General features: G+C 38.3%; 1 protein-coding gene across 8 annotated transcripts in view; it reads left to right on the forward strand.

Moving 5' to 3' along the window:
* DYM (dymeclin) overlaps positions 1-21,101 on the forward strand; it is a 358,557-nt gene that overhangs the window by 265,109 nt on the left and 72,347 nt on the right. The window contains exon 15 of one of the 8 annotated variants that reach the window (XM_064294541.1): positions 4,371-5,953. The exons of the other annotated variants lie outside the window; for them this stretch is intronic. Coding sequence (XP_064150611.1) covers positions 4,371-4,373 — 3 coding nt within the window. The 3' untranslated portion in view covers positions 4,374-5,953. Of the gene's footprint in view, positions 1-4,370; positions 5,954-21,101 lie in introns of those variants that run through there. 8 annotated transcript variants of the gene reach the window in all.

Here is a 21,101-nt window from a genome sequence, read left to right on the forward strand (position 1 = left end):
ATTCCCCACAACAAAAACAAAGTAAATAGTATTTTTAAAAAACAGTCTCGAAAACTTAAATAAATTGAGATAAATGAGCCGAAATATATATTCAGTTGGTACCATAAGCAAAGATCCAAGTAACTCTTCATCCCTAGATGAAGAACTGAGAAAAAAAGTAAATTGTTTTTATGCACCATACTCATGTAGAAACCTTGGTGTTGTTATTTCGAGACACGTGTGTAATGTGAGATAAAACAAATCAGTAATTGTGTAATATTCTAATAGTGCTTTCCCCACTGTCCTTGGAACCCAGGATTCTTGGCACAGGAGCAGTATAAGCAGATGTAATATAGAAGAGATGGAGTAAAAACCTTCTGTCCTTGAGTTTGGATAGGAAATATCTCCATGGAATCATTTTTAAAATATCTATAATTATAGTCATTCTGGTGAAAGGTTACAACCCTGACACACACCTCTCCTGATTTTAAACCATGCAGTATCCCCTTGTTCTGTCTGAACAACTGCCTCTTGATCTATGTACAGATTCCTCATGAGCACAATTAAGTGTTCTGGAATTCCCATTCTCTGCAGTGTTATCCATAATTTGTTATGACCCACACAGTCAAATGCCTTAGCATAGTCAATAAAACACAGGTAAACGTCTTTCTGGTATTCTCTGCTTTTAGCCAGGATCCATCTGACATCAGCAGTGATAATCCTCATTCCACATCTTCTACTAAATCCGGCCTGAATTTCTGGCAGTTCCCTGTCGATATACTGCTGCAGCTGCTTTTGAATGATCTTCAGCAAAATTTTGCTTCCTTGTGATATTAATGATACTGTTTGGTAATTTCCACATTCATTGGATCACCTTTCTTGGGAATAGGCATAAATATGGACCTCTTCTAGTCAGTTGGCCAGGCTGCTGTCTTCCAAATTTCTTGGCATAGACGAGTGGGCACTTCCAGTTCGTTGAAACATCTCAGCTGGTATTCTGTCAATTCCCAGAGCCTTGTTTTTCACCAGTGCCTTCAGTGCCGCTGGGACTTCTTCCTTCGGTACCATTGGTTCCTGATCATATGTTACCTCCTGAAATGGTTGGACATCGACCAGTTCTTTTTGGTATAGTGACTCTGTGTATTCCTTCCATCTTCTTTTGATGCTTCCTGTGTCATTTAGTATGTTCTCCATAGTATCCTTCACTATTGCAACTCGAGGCTTGAATTTTTTCATCAGTTCTTTCAGCTTGAGAAATGCCGAACGTGTTCTTCTCTCTTGGTTTTCTATCTCCAGGTCTTTGCACATATCGTTGTAGTATTTTTTTTTTTTTAGTTGCCCTTTGAAATTTTCTGTTCAGCTCTTTTACTTCATCATTTTTTCCTTTCAGTTTAGCTAAGCTACTTGACATTCAAGAGCAAGTTTCAGAGTCTCTTTCAACATTCATTTAGGTCTTTTCTTTCTTTCCTGTCTTTTTAAAGATTTTTGCTTTCTTCATGTATGATGTCCTTTCACAGCTTGTCTGGTCTTCAGTGATTAGTGTTCATCATGTCAAATCTGTTCTTGAGATGGTCTCTAAATTCTGGTAGAATATACTCAAGGTCATACTTTGGTTCTGATGGTAACCCAAGAAGCTGGACTATATGAAGAAGAATGGGCATCAGGATTGGAGGAAGATTCGCTACAACCTGCATTAGGCAAATGGAACAACCTTGCTTTCTGAAAGTGAAGAGGACTTGAAGCACTTACTGATAAAGATCAAAGACCACAGCCTTCAGTATGGATTACACCTCAGAGTAAAAAAAACAAAAATCCTCACAACCGGACCAATAAGCAACATCGTAATAAATGGAGAAAAGATTCAGGTTGTCAAGGATTTCATTTTACTTGGGTCCACAATCAACAACCATGGAAGCAGCAGTCAGGAAATCAAAAGACACGTTGCATTGGGGAAATCGGCTGCTAAAGACCTCTTTAAAGGGTGGAAAGCAAAGATGTCACCTTGAGGACTAAGATGCACCTGACCAAAGCCACGGTGTTTTCAATATCCTCATATGCACGCAAAAGCTGGACAATGAATAAGGAAAACCAAAGAAGAATTGACGCCTTTAAATTGTGGTGTTGATGAAGAATATTGAATATACTATGGAGTGCCAAAAGGACAAACATATCTGTCTCGGAGGAAGTACAACCAGAATTCTCCTTAGAAACATGGATGGCGAAACTACATCTCACATACTTTGGACATGTTATCAGGAGAGATCAGTCCCTGGAGAAGGACATCATGCCTGGTAAAGTAGAAGGTCAGCAAAAAAGAGGAAAACCTCAATGAGGTAGATTGACGCAGTGGCTGCGAAAAATGGGCTTAAGCATAACAATGATTGTGAGGATGGCACAGGACTGGGCAGTGTTTTGTTCTGTTGTACATAGGGTCACTGTAAGTCAGTAGTGACTCAACGGCACCTAACAACAACCTAGTCATTCAATTTCTGTTCTTTGAACTCACAGAAACAGTGACCAATCCAGTAGCATAGCATTGAGCATCCGTGGTAACCAGATATCCACTGAAACAAAGTAGGGTTTTATCCTCCCTTTCCTTTTCCTTTAAGATGGTAACACTAGGTAACAAAATAGTTGATGAGGTGAAATTCCTCTTTAGAAAAGTATTGTAACTAATCTCTGAAAAAGAAATGATAGAATATCACCATTTTATAAACCTTAGTGTGTTAGTAGACCCAAGCATTGCGCATCAGTGGCTGGTAATATCACAAAAAGAGACGACTGTATTTTATGTATCTCCTGGTGAGGAACATGCCACAATATAGGAAGTAGTTGTGCTTAAGGAAAAAAAAAAAAAACTTAATCTGACCAAGTATTTAGATTCAGCCAGCAATTTACTGGAAATATTCAGAACAGAGAAGCATTAAACAACACCAAAATCCAGATTGCAGATCGCAAAAAAAGGGAGGAAGGGAGGAGGAAGGGGAAAGAGAGAAAGCACTTTAATAAAGACCAGTTGCACTGTAGAGAGTCTGCTTGGATCCTCATTCAAACAAATTGAAAAGAAAAAAAAGAAAGAAACATTTTTTACCTAATTAGGAAGTTGAATACAGCTTTGAAAATCTTCAGGGATTATTGTTAATTTTTTAGGTGTGAGATTGATATTATGGTTATATATTTTTTATAAGGAATTCTTATCTTTTGGAGCTCCTTATCAGTATATTTACAGCTGAAATATACGTCTGGGGTTTATTTCAGAATAACACTTGAGGAGAAAAAGTGGGTGGGTATGCAGAAGAAAGATGGGTCATGAGTTGAAAATTGTTGAAGCTCGGTAACAGATGTATGGAGATTGATTATACCATTCTATTTTTGTATGTACTTGAAAGTTCCAAATAAAAATGTTAAGAGTATGGTCATTGGAATCTGAAAGAACTAGATTTAATCTTCATGTGACTTGACCTTAACCTCTCTGATCTTTTGTTTTCTCATCAGTTAAATAAAAACAATAATACCTAGCTCGTAGGATTGTTGTAGGAATTAAATGGGATAATGCATTGAAAGCACTTAGCATAGTATTGGGCATATGACAAGTAGTACGTAAATACTAGCGACCAGCATTACCACCACTTAGGAGTTCCCGGGTGGCACAGATGGCTAAGTGTTTGACTACTAGCCAAAATGTTGTCAGTTTGAACCTACCCAGTGGTGCCTCAGAAGACAGGCCTGGCGATCTGCCTCTGAAAGGTCATGGCCTTGAAAATCCTATAGAGCACAGTTCTACTCTGCACACATGGGGCCGCCATGAGTTGGAATCGACTGAATGGCAACTAACAACAACAACATTACTACCACTACAGCTTCTATCACCTGAAGGATAGGAAGATATGTCCTTTATTCTCCTACCACTATTGCTGAGGAAGCCTATGAAGAATTCTCTTTTCAGTACACTGCAATATAATGGCATAAGCTTACACTGCAAGTCAGACAGACTTGAATTAACTCTTAGTTTTAACACTTCAGAGCTATGCTACCTAGGTTAGTAAATACTTAGTGGCTTTAGCAAAATTACTGTAGCTCCCCGAGCTTTGGTTTTCTTATTTATAAAGTGAGGATATTAATATCTACTTTGCAGAGTTGGATTGAATATTAGTGATTATACATGTAATAGTCTTCGTGCAATGCCTAGACCCTAGTAGGTTTTCATTAAATGATGTTGTTGTTATTGCTGTTATGTGCCATCCAGCTGGTTCTGACTCATAGCAACCCTGTGTACAATAGAATGAAACAGTACCTGGTGCTGTGCCATCCTCACAGTCGTAGTTATGCTTGAGCCCATTGTTGCAGCCACTGTGTCAGTCCATTTCGTTGAGCATCTTCCTCTTTTGCAGTGACCCTCTACTTTACCAAGCATGATGTCCTTCACCAGGGACTGGTTCCTCCCGATAACATGTGTAAAGTACGTGAGACAAAGTCTTGCCATCCTCGCTTCAAAGGAGCATTCTGGCTGTACTTCCAAGACAGATTTGTTCGTTCTTCTTGCAGACCATAGTATATTCAGTATCCTTTGCCAGCACCATAATTCAAAAGCACCCATTCTTCTTCAGCCTTCCTCATTCATTGTCCAGCTTTCCCGTGCATATGAGGTGATGGAAAACACCATGGATGGCTTGGGTCAGGTACTACTGAGTCCTTAAAGTGATATCTTTGCTTTTTAACACTTGAAATAAATCTTTTGCACATTTGCCAAATGCAACGCATTGTTTGATTTCTTGGCTGCTGCATGCATGGGCATTGATTGTGGCTCCAAGTAAGTGGTAGGTATTATCATACCACGAATTACATTCATTCAAATATGATCATCATTGTTCTGAAATAGAAAGTAAGACCTTTTCCATACACCCTTCCTGGGAAAAATTTATCTGAACACAAGAACAGTCTATTCTGATTTAATTATGGGCTTTAGAACATACTGTTAAATGGTATATATTTTTTCCAACTTTTAAAATTTCAGTGTGTAGCTTTTTTTTTTTTTTTTTCCTTCACTGGCTTTTGATTATCAGTAGAGTCTCATCACCTTTCTATTTAGAGGAATGGTGAGGTGCTCTGTATTGGTGATTGTGGCAGATTAATGATCACTGAAATAGTGATGTCCCACATTATCCTGCCCTTTTTCTAGAAATACAGAAATCCTACAGCAGAAAGGATACATTATGTACCAGATGCAAATAGAAAAAATTACTCTGCCTCTCCCACTAGAGATTCAAGTACAATAGAGATGAAATCCACATCTAACAATTCTCTAGAACTGAATCTGGAAATACAAGGGAGGTGACTACTCAGATCCCTTCAAACTCTGGGGTCTGTCGTTCGTTTTTCTCTCTCTTTCACCATCCTGATTGCTCTGTTTCTTCTGATAGTGTAACTCATCGTGACATTTCTGTCAGCGCCGCATGGTCATCATTGCTTACAGGGCGCTCACAAGGTAGTTTGCCCATATAATGCTTCGTGGAGCTTACATGATGCTAGGAGACATGGCCACTGCCCTCAAGGAATCTGTAAGTCAGTAATGTCACAAAGGAGAACCACAGAGATTGCTTTCTGTAGAAAATTTATATTCTCAGCATATGGATAATAATATGCATCCTTTTACTTTGCCAGAACAAAGGAACCCATTCAAACTCTTAAGTATGTTTAAGTCATTGATAAATCACTTTATATGAGCTTCAGTTTCCCCATCCACAAATAAAAACTCGAGAGTCAGACATACCTGAATGTGAATCCTAGTTCTGTCTCATAATAACGAGGTGATAGTAAGGAAATTCCTTAATGTTTTTGAGTTTCAGTTCCCACATCACTTAATCTCTTTGAGTTTCATTTCATAGGTACAATAGTCCTGTTATTAATCAGTTTTTAAATACGATAAAATACAGTAGATACAAAAAAAAAAAAAAGCATAAATTCAGGGAGGCCATCATCCATTCAGAACACATGTACTGATTGTATTTGTGTCATGTTTCACCCCAGGCACTGAGTGAAAAATGAACAGACATAGACCCTGCCTCAGGGAGCTTGTGGAAGAAAAAACAGTCATTTAGCAAATAAGTACAGAATTATAGATACAGCTAGGGAAAATAACAGGGACAAACAGAATGCTAATTTAGATGAAAAAAAAGGGTAAGACCTGATAGGAGCCCTGGTGGCGCAGTAATTAAAGCGCTCAACAGCTAACCAAAAAGTTGGTGATCCACTGCTCTGGAAAAAGCTGTGGCAGTCTGCTTCCGTGAAGATTTATAGCCTTGGAAACCTTTTGGAGTAGTTCTGTGCTGTCCTATAGGGTCACACTATGAGTCAGAATCGACTCGACGGCAGCGGGTTTGGGGTTTTTTTGTTATTGTTGTTTGATAGATGAATAGGGATCAGCCAGAGGAAGAGTGAAGCTAGAGTGTCTTAAGCAGTAGGAACAGCAGGTGCAAAAGTCTTGAGGCAGGACAACTCACAGGAAACTGTAAGTATGCCGTTATGCCCTGGAGTATGCATACTAAGGGGAGGGCAGCATTACATTAGATTGGAGGTACAGCCCAGTGCCACATTATGCCAGGTCTTATGGGCCATTGTAAGGTGTTGGCATGTTATCCATAGATGGCCATGAAGGATTTTGAGCAGTGGAGTTACCTGGCCTGATTAATCTTTGAAAAAAGCACTGTGGAGAAGTGATTTAAAGAGATAAGAGCTGAGGCTGAGAGGCCAGTTAATCAACCTGGTGAGAGATGACAGTGGCTTGGAAGTCAGAGAAGTCTAGGCTGGAGATGGAAACATAGGTGGCAGCATAAATAAGATGTTTAGAGTTGTGGCAGTGGATGAGAGCACCATGGAAGAGAGACAGTAGCATGAGAAGGAAAGATCAGTCCAGAACTCTTAGGGACCTCAATCTTTAGAAGTTGATAGGAGAGGAAAGAGACCAGGGAAACCTGCAGTGCATGGCATCAGGTAGGGATATGTTACAGAGGAAGAGATAGCAAACCGAGTATGGAGTGAGGACTGATGATGAGATGAAAATTAAAACGTGTCCAGTAGATTTGCCAAAACAGAGGTGATATATGGGCATGTGAAAATGGACTTTATTTTACACAGGATGAACTGACGGGCAGTTAGGCTTATTAATAACAACTCATGGTAATAAACCTCGTAGTTAAACATCTTGACTAATTTTCTTTAAACCTATATGTCTGTCAGATTTTTAATTAACTTATGCTGAATAAACCAAGCAAAAAACACTGAAGTGAAAGTGTGTCCCCACAACTCAGGTTATAGGAAGCTCTCAGTGACCTCATGATAGCACTGATATTATTTCCATGAGATTGCAGGGTAGATTTAAGTATGTTACATTATGTAACAGGCTTTGCAGTGTTCATCCCATACGTGGTTCAAAAGAAGTACTCTTTAACGGCATATAGAAATGTGTTTTTCCTTCATAAATGCTTGTTATTTTCCTCTCAAAAAACAAAAACGAAGAGGTTTTAAGACCTGAGTTCAAATGAGGAAAATGAGTCCTGCGTAACAAGGATGACGACGTGTGTGTGTGTGTGTGTGTGTGTGTGTGTGTGTCTGCGTGTTAGGCTTTTGAAAGGGCTTTAAATTGTTTTGTTTTTTTCTTTTTAATCTTTCATCCTAGTGTCCTTACTATTGTATTACTTATGTAAAGCCTTCTGTTTATTGAGTTCAAAGCGCTTACAATCATCAAGTCATTTATTTCTTGGATTTATTGAACGGGTGCCCATTGTTCAAAAGCCTGTGGGCGTAAGTACAGAGTTATAAAAGCAGACAAATTAAATGTAATAGCACAGGGGCAAGAGAGAAAGCCAGCAGGATGGCCGCTGTGCCTATTGGGAATGCCAGACTCTTAAAAAGAAAGAAAAGAAAACAAAAGAAAAAGGGAAAAAACAACAACCTAGGATACATCATATTCTGAGAGTTTCAAAATATATTTATCAGTCAAAGGGAATGACCATGGGGTGCAGTGAAGAGAGGCCTAATTGGATTTCTAGAGGGCACTCTGGAAAATGCTCACACTTGCAGAGACTCAGATTTTGCTCTTGTAACTAAGCATGAGAAGTTAATGTTCTCATGCCTCATTTTGCAGATAGAAATTCAGAGACAAGGAGATTTGGTTAACTGCCGCTGTCTCAAATCATAACATTGGAAGCATGATCTTATTCTCAGATTCCTAGTTTCATCTCTTGATTTCATTTCTTTCAGCAATTTAGCTTAGGGGTATATTCGTTTCACTTTTCTGTCGTCTGCTTCGTACAGTGGTTTTAAAAATGCTTATTTTCACTGTTTAGTAAATCAGTAAAACTTGACAAGCTGATTCTAAAATTAATTTAAAAAACGGAAGGACCTCAGTTTTCAGGAGTAGGAAGTCAGTAGATAATTGAAAATTATAAAAATAAAAAATAGCAGTATAGACATATTTCCATATACAAAGGTAAATGCCAGAGGAAATAGCTAAAATGGTCCAGAGTATTTGCCTCTGGGGAGTGGGAGTTAGGGAAGGAAAGGATGAGTCAGGGGACTACTCTTTTTTTTAAGTCTAGCAGTATTCTACTTTTAAACTATGTTCATTTATTACTTTGATTAAAATTAAAACAAACATTTAAAGAATAGAAAAATGCAAACAGGAAACCAAACTCTCATATACAATAAATATTTGGAAACATTTTCAAAACCAAATTTAATATTATTCTTAGCCAAGAAAATAGTCTGTATTCTTAGCCTAGAAAATGATAGGCTTATCTACGCCCTCACTCTAGACAGCCATAGTCTGATATTTGGTAATTCAGGAGAGACTGGCTAGAACTGTTGATAAATTATGCATTCCACAATTAGGCATTTTCTTCTTCTGGTATTCTTACATATTTAATTGGAAATCTCTAATGACACTGGACTGAAACTCTTGAAATAATTATACTGTTGAGTCTTAAATTGGACCTCCTGTGCTCTTTTATTCAGGTCTCAGTCTAAATTATATGTATTCACCCTCTTTTTTCTTGGCCCTCATAGCATTTAGTACACTTCACAGTTCTTCCCACTGGGCGGTAAGTGCCATCAAGGCCAACATCGTTCTGTTGGTCACTGCCTCATCCCCAGCACCTAGTACAGTGCCTTGGCATAAAATCAACCATTTGTTAAGTGAATGACAGTTTCTTCTTGAAACATTATTTTCACTAATTGGCAGCCATTGAGAGAATTGATTCAGTTGTATCAATTAGCCTTGTAACCTGAAGGAGTTAATGAAACTTCCCCAGCTGCCTAGATTACATTGAACCAGACCTACCATGGCTAGTAAATTATAGTGAAGCACAGAATACAAGACAGGTGTTTGGTATCCTTGTTGTTATCAAAGCTCCTAGGAGATGTACTTTATATTCAGATAGTTGCTGTTTTGAGATCTTTTGTGAAAGGCAGTTTGTAACTGCAGCCTTTTGTGTGTACAGTTAATGCATTTTAAATTTCTCCCTCTGTGCCTTTATTTCTCTGCCTTTCGGTTTTCATATTCTTTTTGCTCAAGACATCTGATTCCTCATCCAATTTTCCCAAATTTCAATTGACAGAAAGTTGAAGTCATTAAGAAGGATATAATCATTCTTCTATTTGGCTTATTGACACACCGAAGGGCTAGAATTTGCACTGACTATTGGATAATAACCAGTAAATTAGTTCAAGTAAGGTTAAAACATTTCTTAAATATAAATGAAACACATACAAGGAGAAAACTGCTTCCTAAAAAAATTTGCTTGGAGACACATTTTTAGAAGGCAGTTAAATTACTAAAATTGATTATTACCATTTTCTTGTTCCCTGGAAATACAAGAATGCTCATTCATCTAATTCCCAGTGTGCTCTTTTGGTAAAGCTAATTGATTTTCAGGAAAGTTTTGACTGATCATTGGCTTTCTTTTATGAAATGTGGCAGAGATTTTTCTTCAACTGCTGCTGTGTATGTTTAAGTCGTTGCCAAAGTTAAGCGTATGACATCCATTACAAAAGACTTTGTGTTGCACCCTGCGTCTGTGATACACGCACATGTGATACCTTAGGTCCAGTTTGTCCCACTTGAATCTGTGTGTGTCTGATAACGTCTCTGACTATGAACATTAGGGAAAGCCTAGTTTTCTTTTAAAGAAAAAGTGAAACTCCCTGCCTCTTATTTACAAATTTACAAGACAGCTAACCAAAGAGGATTATCATTAAATTGCCACTTCTTTTATCTGATGCTAAATTATCTATGCTTTTTCTTATATTCAAACAAAACTAGGGAATGGCAGAGCTTCTAGAGTTAAAGGCAGAAGTTCCCTTTTAATTTACACCGTCGATCGCATATCTCTGTAATGCCCAGCAAATCACCTTCACGTCAGTCAATCCTCACAACTTCTACAAGGTAGGCAAGTGTTAGTATCTGTTCTTAACAAAAGAGGAAATGTGGCCCAGAGAATTTCTCAAGCTCAGACGGCTTTAGCACAGTCAGGTCTAGAACTGAGGTCTGCTGACTCCTGGCGCAATGTTCTGTCCGTTTCAAGAGGACACAACTATGAAAGCCTTCTGTTACTACTTACCCGGTGCCAGGCACTGTTCTGAGTGCTTTATTTAACTCATTCTCCTAACACCACCATGAGGTAGGTCCAGAAAGATATTTGTCATTGCAGTCATAGTAGAGCCCACGGCATGGCTGTCACTTAGTTTAGTACAGTCTGGTAATAGAAATGTCATACAGTAATACTGAAGAGTTCACACATTATAGAAAAAGCTGCGTCTTCAATATATCACTTCCTTTTACAAACATTTGTACTTTGAGAAATGCTACCAGGTGAATTTTAGCTTTATTGCCATTGATGATAATAGTAGCACTTGCGAGTTTTCTTGTTACAGCATATTCATTACCCTAAAATGTCTTTTGCTTTTGCATTTCATATCTTCTTCATAACAAAATCTCCTCCTTATGGCCAAATGGATACAAGTAGACTAAGAAGCCCTAGTGGTACAATGGTTAAGCTCTTGGCTGCTCACTGAAAGGTCAGCAGTTTGAACCCACCACCCACTCAGAGAGAGAAAAGACCTGGCAATCCGCTCTCGTAAAGACTAAGATTATAGCCTAGGAAACTCTATGGGGCGGTTCTACTCTGTCCTATTGTAGGATTCCTGTGAGTTAGAATCAACTCAGAGGCACACAGGGCTAAAGAAGTGCAACAGAAGGAAGGAATGGAGAGGGGATCACGTTCCTTCTTGCCAAGTAAAGCTTGACTGAAGAGACTCCTTTAATAGCCTTTTTCTGTATTTCTATATTAATATTAACTTGTAAAGGAAGGGTTTCCTTCATCCTAATTAGGGTATTTTATTCTTCCTATTTTGGTATGAACTTTTACATATTGGTGGTAGTTTCTAAAACCTTCTTTTTAAGAAAATTGAGACGAAAATAAAATTAGGCGTCTGCCTCTTCTGAAGAAATTGACACCACAGATCAAAATGACAGACAGCCCCCAACTCATGACTGCATTAATTGCTAGAATATTGTCTTAAGTTGAGCCACTTTAAGTCAGACTCAAACAAATGTTATACATGTTAAGTCCCCTTTCCCAAAATTTATATTATAAAAACACAAAAATAGATTACAATGAGTAAAAGGTTTTTTTTTTTTTATTTTATAATCATATAATCACAAACAATAACAAGAAGATAAGATTCGAGTTATATGTATGCTTTGGGGTGCCTTTGAGGCTTTTAAAAATATAAATCCAATGACGATAGACTGAAGACATCGTTTTTAGTAACTCTTCCTGTAGGAGGGTTTTTTCATTACTCTAAGGACCTGGTCTTAAAATTAGTTTCTGCAACAAGAAATAAATTGCAAATTTAATACAGGATTACCTCCCAAAGTTTTTGAGTGGTAATTGCTGGGCGATAGGCAGTTTCCATGGCAACTTCTTCACTGGTCCCTTGCTCTGATCGTAGCAGCTGACTGAGTCACCCTTGTCGCCATTGACCTTAACCCAGTCGTCAGCAATGGCAGTTATTTGGACAAAATGTAGGCATTGGTCCCAGTCATTAGACAACCATAAATAAATACAACCTTTGGTCATCATTATGGAATATGATTGTAATGCAGAGAGTCTCAAATCAAGCTACCTTCAATCAGGGGTCCCCTGTATTTCAGCGTTTGACTTGGGATATTTTTGAACATAATATTTCCTGAGAGCCTTAACCATTTTTTAACCATTTAGTATAACATTAGCATTTTGGCTCTTATAAGAGCTAAGATTCATAGCTCAGAGCATTTCATTGTAATGCACATAAATATTTTAAAATACATATTAGTTTGTTTCAGAGTCATGGAAACACTTTTGAATAAATAGACATAAATTGCAAGTCAGAAAAAGTTACTTTTTTTGTCTTAGTGCCTGATACAGTTAATGTACCTCCCCAGTGTATCTGTGTCAAGAAACTTGTTTTCATTGCTTTCAGTAGAAAGAACGACCTCCTACTTGAGCTGCTACTGTGTATCAGGCATTGGGGTAGATGTTTTACATATTTATTATCTCATTTCCACTCAACTGTAAGAGTTTTGCTAATGAAGAAATCAGAGTTGGCAATTTTGCCCAAGGTCATGTAACCAGTAAATAGTATAACAAGGATTCAAAGGCAAATCAGGTTGACCACAGAGCCTGGGCTGTTAACTACTGTGCTACAGTATTTCCTCAACTAAAATCTCACCAATTTTCCATAAAACTGGGGTGTCTTTAACATTCGGATTAAATGCCCCTGGTTTGAATCCCTTAAAATAATATTTGGTGTGCACATTGAAGTTCAGGATTCCTCTGTTATATTTGGAATATTATTTCCAAGTATACCAATAACATGTCAGGTTTTTGTTCCCTTTTTTTAAATGCCAAATTCTTTACATACTTTGAAAGAAGCTTTTTTTTTTGAGATACTTCTGCCTTATGAACTTAGTCAGGATTTTGTAACTACACAGTGTGCCTGTTCTCCGTGCCTGGGACAATACTGCGTGCCCTGACGTGGACTCTCGATGTTTGTTAAATCATTGTCGTCTGTGGTGGTTTTATATTCATTTCTGTTTGTCCAGTTCAATCTGCTGAGAATTCTGTTATGTCAAATTGTGTTGAACCATAAGGTAGGTTTGTTTCTTGTCATCTAGAAGTAGTTAAATCAAAACAGTGTTTGTTTTATCTATTAATGATTGTAGAAGCTTTTGAAAATAAATATAATAGAATAAAAATAACAATGCCTCAAGCATAAGATTTTATTTGGTTTTTATATGGACGATTCAAAAACGTTCATCTTACACTGTTGCTTCACTGTTAATTTGCTAATTATTTGAAAAATAAAGGGGAGTGACATTTAATGCTATTTGAAGTTTAGTCTCCTTATAAACCTCACACAAAAGCTTACTTCCTGCTGTTTTACTAGAAATATCCTCACAAATACTTAGATTTTTACTCAGTGCAGTTTGAAGTCCGTCTTGTTGGTTTGTTTTTTCTTGAAAGATCATTGGACTGATTCCATTTTATTATGGAAATTTTCAAATATGCAAAAAAGAAAGAAATTTTTACAGTGAATGTACGTATGTCCACCACCTAGATTCTACAGTTAACGTTTTATTAATCGCCTACCTTTTCACCTCTGTATCCTTCAATCAATCTTATTTTTTTATGCATTTCAAGGTTAATTGGGTGATAAATCATTTTAATATTGTTAGGTGCTGTCAAGTCAATTCCAACTCATAGCAACCCTGTGTACAACAGAATGAAACACTGCCCGGTCCTGTGCCATCCTCACAGTCATTGCTGTGTTTAAGCCCATTGTTGCAGACATTGTGTCATTCCATCTCGCTGAAGGTCTTCCTCTTTTTTGCTGACCTCCTACCTTACCAAACATGATGTCCTTCTCCAAGGATTGATCCCTCCTGACAATGTGTCCAAAGTACATGAGATGGAATCTCACCATCCTTGCTTCTGAAAAACATTCTGGCTGTACTTCTTCCAAGTTAGATTTGTTCTTTTTTCCAGCAGTCCATCATATATTCAGTATTCTTCACCACCACCATAATTTAAATGCACCAATTCTTCTTTGCTCTTCCTTATTCATTGTCCAGCTTTCACATGCATATGAGGTGATTGAAAATATCATGGCTTGGGTTAGGTGCACTTTAGTCCTCCAAGTGACAACTTTGCTTTTTAACACTTCAAAGAGATCTTTTGCGGCATGTTTGCCCAGTGCAATACGTCATTTGATTTCTTGACTGCTGCTTCCATGGGTGTTGATTGTGGATCCAAGTAAAATGAAATCCTTGACAACTTCAGTCTTTTCTCCTTTTATCATGATGTTGCTTACTGGTCCACTTGTGAGGATTTTTGTCTTCTTTATGTTGAGGTGTAATCCATACTGAAGGCTGTAGTCTTTGATCTTCATCACTAAGTGCTTCAAGTCCTCTTGGCTTTCAGCAGACAAGGTTGTGTCATCTGCATACCACATGCTCTAAATGAGTCTTCTTCATATAGTCCACCTTCTCCAGTTATCTGTTCAGCATACAGATTGAATAAATATGGTGAAAGGGTACAACCCCGACGCACACCTTTCCTGACTTTAAACCACGCAGCATCCTGTTGTTCTGTTCAAACAGCTGCCTCTTGGTCTATGTATAGGTTCCTCATGAGCACAATTAAGTGTTCTGAAATTCCCATTTTTTGCAATGTTATCCATAATTTATGATCCACCCAGTCAAATGCCTTTGCATGGTCAACAACAACAACAACAAAAACACAAGTAAACATCTTTCTGGTATTCTCTGCTTTCAGCCATGATCCTGACATGAGAGCAATGATATCCCTCATTCCATGTCCTCGTCTGAATTCAGCTTTAATTTCTGGCAGTTCCTGTCAGTGTACTGTTGCAACTGTTTTTTAATTATTTTCAGCAAAATTTTACTCAAGTATGATAATAATAATGATCAATTAATGATATTGTTCGATAATTTCCGCATTCAGTTGAATCACCTTTCTTTGGAATGGGCACAAATAAGGATCTCTTTCAGGCAGTTGGCCAGGTAGCTGTCTCTAAATTTCTTGGCATAGACAAGTGAGTGCTTCCAGCATTGCATCCATTTGTTGAGACATCTCAGTTGGTATTGTGTCAATCCCTGGAGCCCTCTTTTTCACCAGTGCCTTCAGTGCAGTTTGGACTTCTTCCTTCAGTACCATCAGTTCTTGATCGTATGCTGCCTCCTGAAACGGCTGAACATTGACCAGTTCTTTTTGGTGCCATGACTCTGTATTCCTTGCATCTTCTTTTGATGCACCCTGCATCGTTCCATATTTTGCCCTTAGAATCCTTCACTATTGCAACTCAAGGCTTGAATTTTTTCTGCAGTTCTTTCAGCTTGAGGAATGCCTAGCGTATTCTTCCATTTTGGTTTTCTAGCTCCAGGTCTTTTCACATTTCGTTATAATACTTTGTCTTCTCGAGCTACCCTTTGAAATACTCTGTTCACCTCTTTTACATCATCATTTCTTCCATTCCCTTTAGCTACTCTATGTTTAGGAACAAGTTTCAGAGTCTCTTCTGACACCCATTTTGGTCTTTTCTTTCTTTCCTGTTTTTTTTTTTTTTTTAACTACCGTTTGCTTTCTTCACATATGATCGCCTTGATTTTGTCTCACAGCTTTTCTGGTGTTTGGTCATTAGTGTTCACTGTGTCAAATCTATTCTTGAGATGGTCTCTAAATTCAGATGGAATATACTGAAGTCATATTTTGGCTCTCGTGGACTTGTCCTCATTTTCTTCTGCTTCAGCTCGAACTTGCATATGCGCAATGGGTGGTCTGTTCCACAGTTGGCCGCTGGCCTTGTTCTGACTGATGATGTTGAGCTTTTCCATCCTCTCTTTCTACAGATGTAATTGATTTGATTCCTGTGTATTCTATCCAGTGAGGTCCACATGTATAGTTGCCATTTATGTTGTTGAAAAAAGATATCTGCAGTGAATAAATTATTGGTCTTGCAAAATTCTGTGATGTGATCTCTGGCACCATTTCTGTCTGAAGCCCATATTTTTCAACTACCAATCCTTTTTGTTTCCAACTTTTTCTTTCCAATCACAGCGATTATCAGTGCATCTTGACTGTTACCTTTGATTGATTTCAGATTGCAGAATTTGGTTTAAAAAAAAAATAATAGCTTTGTGGTATTTTACTGTCCAAATCTACTATAATTTTTTTTACCAATCACCGACTGTCGGACATTTGGGATTGTGATAGGCAGAATTATGGCCCCTGAAAAGTATCCATGGCAAAAAGGAGTTTGCAGATACAATTAAGGTTAAAAAAACTAGTGGTTGTCTAGTCTGTTCCAACTCATGGCAACCCATTGCGTGTCAGAGTAGAGCTGTGCTCCACAGGGTTTTCAGTCACTGATTTTTCTTAAGTAGATCAGCAGGCCTTTTATCAGAGAGCCTCTTGGTGGACATGTACCACTAGCCTTTCGATTAACAAGGAGGATGAGGACCATTTGCACCAACCAGGGACTCCAATTAAGGCTACATATCTTAAGATAAGGAGATTAAAGTGACTTACCCAGATTCTAAGCACCTGAGCCCCTAAAAGCAGAGAACTTCTTCCAGCTGGAACAGAAGAGATATGCCAGAAGGGGAAGTTGAAGAGATTAGATTCCTAAAATGGACCTGACCTGCAGTTGCTGGTTTGAAGATGGAGGAAGCAATATGATGAGGAGCACAAGTGGCCTGAAGGATCTAACAGAGACTCCATTAGACAACCAGCAAGAAAACAGGAAACTCAGCCCTGCAGCCAGGAAGAAAATTCTGCCAACAACGTGTATGAACTTGGAAGTGGATTCTTCCCCAGAGCCTCCACATAAGAACCCCGCCCAGCTGATACCTTGAGTTAGGCCTCCTAGAACTCAGAGCAGAGGAACCAGCCAAATCCACTGGATCTTCTGACCTGCAGGGCTTTGAGATAATACCTTTGTACATATGATAGCAGTAGAAAATGAGGGATAACGAGAATTTTTTGTTATCATGCAATAAGCATCCACATGATAAATCCTTGGGCACAGTCTTAATGATTTCCTTAAGAGAAATTCCTAACGTGAATTTCAGAGACAAAAAGTTTTTGCATTTTTTAAGATTTTTAGTACATATTTATGAATTGTTTCAGTTACACTTCCATCAGTACTCCTCTTACGTGAAGCAGGTGAGACCTGGTGCCTGCCTGCAGCAGTAGCTAATCACCTCTACAAGTCTGACCCCACTAGGGTCCGAGTCTCCTGCCCCTCAACCGGTTTTTCTCACGAGCGCCTGGTGGAGGCCAAGGGGAAAAGAGCTTTTGAGCAAGTGAGAACTAACTCCCTTGTGTCTGAGACTTCTTCTCATTGTTAGAGTAGGAGAAGCGTTCTTTGCAGCTTCACATCCCAAACAGAAGCGCAAGTCCTGACCCTCTACAGTACTTCGCTGCTTGCCCCAGACAGCCCATTTACTTCACAGTTGTGGACCAGAGGTCCAGAAAACAACTTGCCCATTCCGTGGCAAAACTGGGACTAGAACCCAGTAGAGCTCTCTCCACTGACTGGCAGCAGCCTCTGCTTTGCCTTTTTTCTGCTTCAGGGCTGTAAAAACCCACTGCGGTTGAGTTGATTCCAACTCATAGCAACCCTATAGGACAGGGTAGAACTGCCTGGTAGAGTTTCCAAGGAGTGCCTGGCGGATTCGAACTACTGACCTTTTGGTTGGCAGCTGTAACACTTAACCACTTTGCCACCAGGGTTTCCTCAGGGCTATAGTTCCCCTGTTTGTGATCCCTTACTGCCACTCTTAGCATCACTGACTCTGCTTCCCAAGAAAGAATGAGAAAAGGGGACTTGGATATAATGTGAAATTCATACATTGAAAATTATGAATTATAGACAAATCAGTACATTCTTTGATTGAGAGAATGATTATTTTGAAACTTAGCGTTACACACTTTTATTCTTAAAATTTTATTTTATTCACTCTAAAAACACACAATTATTTTGTTCAAGGTGATGGGGCAGTCTAAATTCTAGCTTTTACTGACAGTTGAGGCCACTCTGAAGAATTTTATACATTAACTACATTTTTTGTTACTTTGACAAAATAATGCTTTCTAAATTCAGTGTTTTCTACATTCCTTATGTAAAAAATAAATAAAATAATTTTTTTTTTTTAATGGAAGCTGAGACTTGAGAGTAGGAAGGAATTTTTAAAATCATATAAGCACTTGTTTTTGCAAACAAAAAAACTGCAACTCAAAGAGGTTAAGTAACTTACATAGCTAGTTATTGTCAGAACTGGGACTCTTGGATCTCAAATCGGGGTGGATGAGCAAGGACACTCAGTAGTGTGTCGAAGCCCCCCCCCAAAAAAATTTTGACACATCTTTCTAGTGCATTGTTTTACTCAGACGTTTTGTATGTGTGTGTGTGTGTGTGTATGGGGTGCAGAGGGGTATATGTTTTCATAATAAAACACCAATATATTATGAAAGTGAACGCTAATTTTTAAGATGACATATTTTAAAAAGCAAAAACAAAAACCATGCTCTGCATCCCACTTTCTGCCCAGTGTAGTGGCCTGCCGAGGTAATCTGATTGTTGGGGGCCCGCAACCTAGTTGGTTTTCAATCAGAATACTCCTTTTTTCTGAGTTGTCTGGCTGTTCTCCAGATCTGAAAACCATGTCAAGGTAAGCAATGTCCCCTTACCAGCCACAGTTTATCTTGCCTTTCTGCCACCCATGTCTTAACAGCAGTATGTTTTAAATAACGAACTTCTCAGGGTTCTAATTTAGGCTGATGGGCCCCATTCAGACTCTTGCCCAAGGAATAAAGCAACAGACAATGCAGTTTTACATACCCACGTAAGAACGGCGGTGGCAGATGAGGGCGACATAGCTCTGTGCTGTCCTCGGCACCCTCCCCTGGTCCCACCACACTGTTAGAGTTACACATTGTCTCGTTTGCTCACAGGCCTTATTCTTCAGCTGCGATTTTGCAGCGTAACATGAAGCCAGTTCTTTCTATCAGAAGCTTGATATTTTGAGATAAATCTAGTTCTGGCTAGAAATGAGATGGGTGCAAAGCTTTTCAGTGTGTACGTCAGTGCATTAACGTAAAGATAGCAAGAGTCTATCGCCAAATGATTGGCTTTGAAGGCCATTTGCGCATTAATTTTAAAAAGCGGCTTCCCTCCCCCCACTCCCCTTTGGCAAAGCCCCATTAATTCTGTTGAAGGTTTTGTTTTCCGCTGAAAATGCAGGAAATTTAGATAACTCTCTTGGAATCTCCCCAAAACTAATAACAAACAAGATACATACGCTTCTCTTAAGAAAACTAGAAATAAATGATTTGAAACTATCTGTATAAATTCCCTCTTAAAAGGAAAGTTTAGATAATAAGAGGCAACTGTGACCGCTGTTAACAAGGTAGAGTATCCCCACAGCTGCCAGCTTGTCCATTTGATATTAAATTACTACTTAGCATAGAATTTGCTGGGCTGTCATTACCAATGTGTACATACTACCAGAAACATCTGAAAGTGGAATCCTTTTTCTCAGGGTTCCCGTTTTTACATTTGAAATTTTTCTGCCATAAAACAAAGTATGTTCGCCTTTTTGAGGAGAAAGTTTTTTGGATCTGGCATCCATTCCTCTTAACGGAAGCTGTATGTACTAAAAAGAAAATACCATCAATGAAAAAGACACAATATTCCACACATATTTTGCTGTTCTATCGATGAACCATCAGGTTTATTCTCTGACAAAGCTAATTTTGACATGGCTTATTTTTTAAAAGTGTGTTTTGTTATCAGACCTTAATTTGTTACATAAATGTCAGTCAACTTTTCAATACAGTGTTCCCTAGAGGATCCATTTTATAAATCAGTAGAAGTTGAATTTTGGGCATATATTTAAGACTAAGACATGGAGTTTCTGAACGCTTTGTACTTACAGTAATTGTATTAGTTTAGCAGCTTTGGAAAGGCATTTATCTTTTTGTTCTTTTTTGTAATAATGTCTAAAATCATCTTTTCACCTTCAAAATGTTTTAATAGTGTGTTTTTACTTAAAAAAACAAAACAACTCTTACATGGTACTTAGCATGTTTTCAGCAGTTTTAACGACTTTACAAATGTTACCTCAGTTAAATTTCATTAAAAAAATATCAAATAACCACTTTCTTTAAATACTATTTGAAATTCTCACACCCAAATAGTGATTAGGTTGGATGACCTATGGGTCAGTTAGGAGGCAATGAGTTTATGTTAATGGGGAAGGAGGAGTTAGGAAAAGGAGGGTAAGAATGGTTGCACAACTTGCAGTCTAATCGGTGCCACTGAACTATACAAGTAGAAATTATTGAATTGTGTATATTTTGCTGTGTATATTCTCAACAGCAACAAATAATGACTTTTTTTTAAATAATCCTTTTGAAAGTACTTGTGGGAATAATTGTGACATACAGCCATCATCCAATAGGACTGGCAGTGACTACTGGTCATACAGTATGTAGCTTTTTCAGACTGGTTTTTTTCACTTAGCTCTCCGTATTTAAGATTTCTCCATGTCATAGTTTGATAGCTCATTTCTTTCTATCACTGGATAATATGCCACAGTTTGTTTATCCATTCACCTGTTGGAGGACATCGTGGTTGCTTTCAGGATTTAACAAATAGGAAGAAAGCTACATTCATGTGCAGGTTTTTATTTGGACATACATTTTCAATTGCCAGGCTATCTTGCCAAGTGGCTGTAACATTTTGTATACCTGCCAGCAGTGAATGAGAGTTCCTTTTGCTCCACATCCTCGCCAGCATTTGAATTTGTCAGTGTTTTGTATTTCAGCCATTCTAATAGGTCTGTAGTGGTATCTCCAAAAAGCAAAAACCAAACCCACTGCCATCAAGTCAGTTCTAACACACAGCGACCTCACAGAGTTTCCAAGGCTGTAAATCTTTACAGAAGCAGACTGCCACATTGTCTCACGTTAGTGGTATCTCATTGTTGTTTTAATTTGCAG

The sequence above is a fragment of the Loxodonta africana genome, chromosome 11 (genome assembly GCF_030014295.1).
Source record: "Loxodonta africana isolate mLoxAfr1 chromosome 11, mLoxAfr1.hap2, whole genome shotgun sequence".
NCBI classification, from domain to species: Eukaryota; Metazoa; Chordata; class Mammalia; order Proboscidea; family Elephantidae; genus Loxodonta; species Loxodonta africana.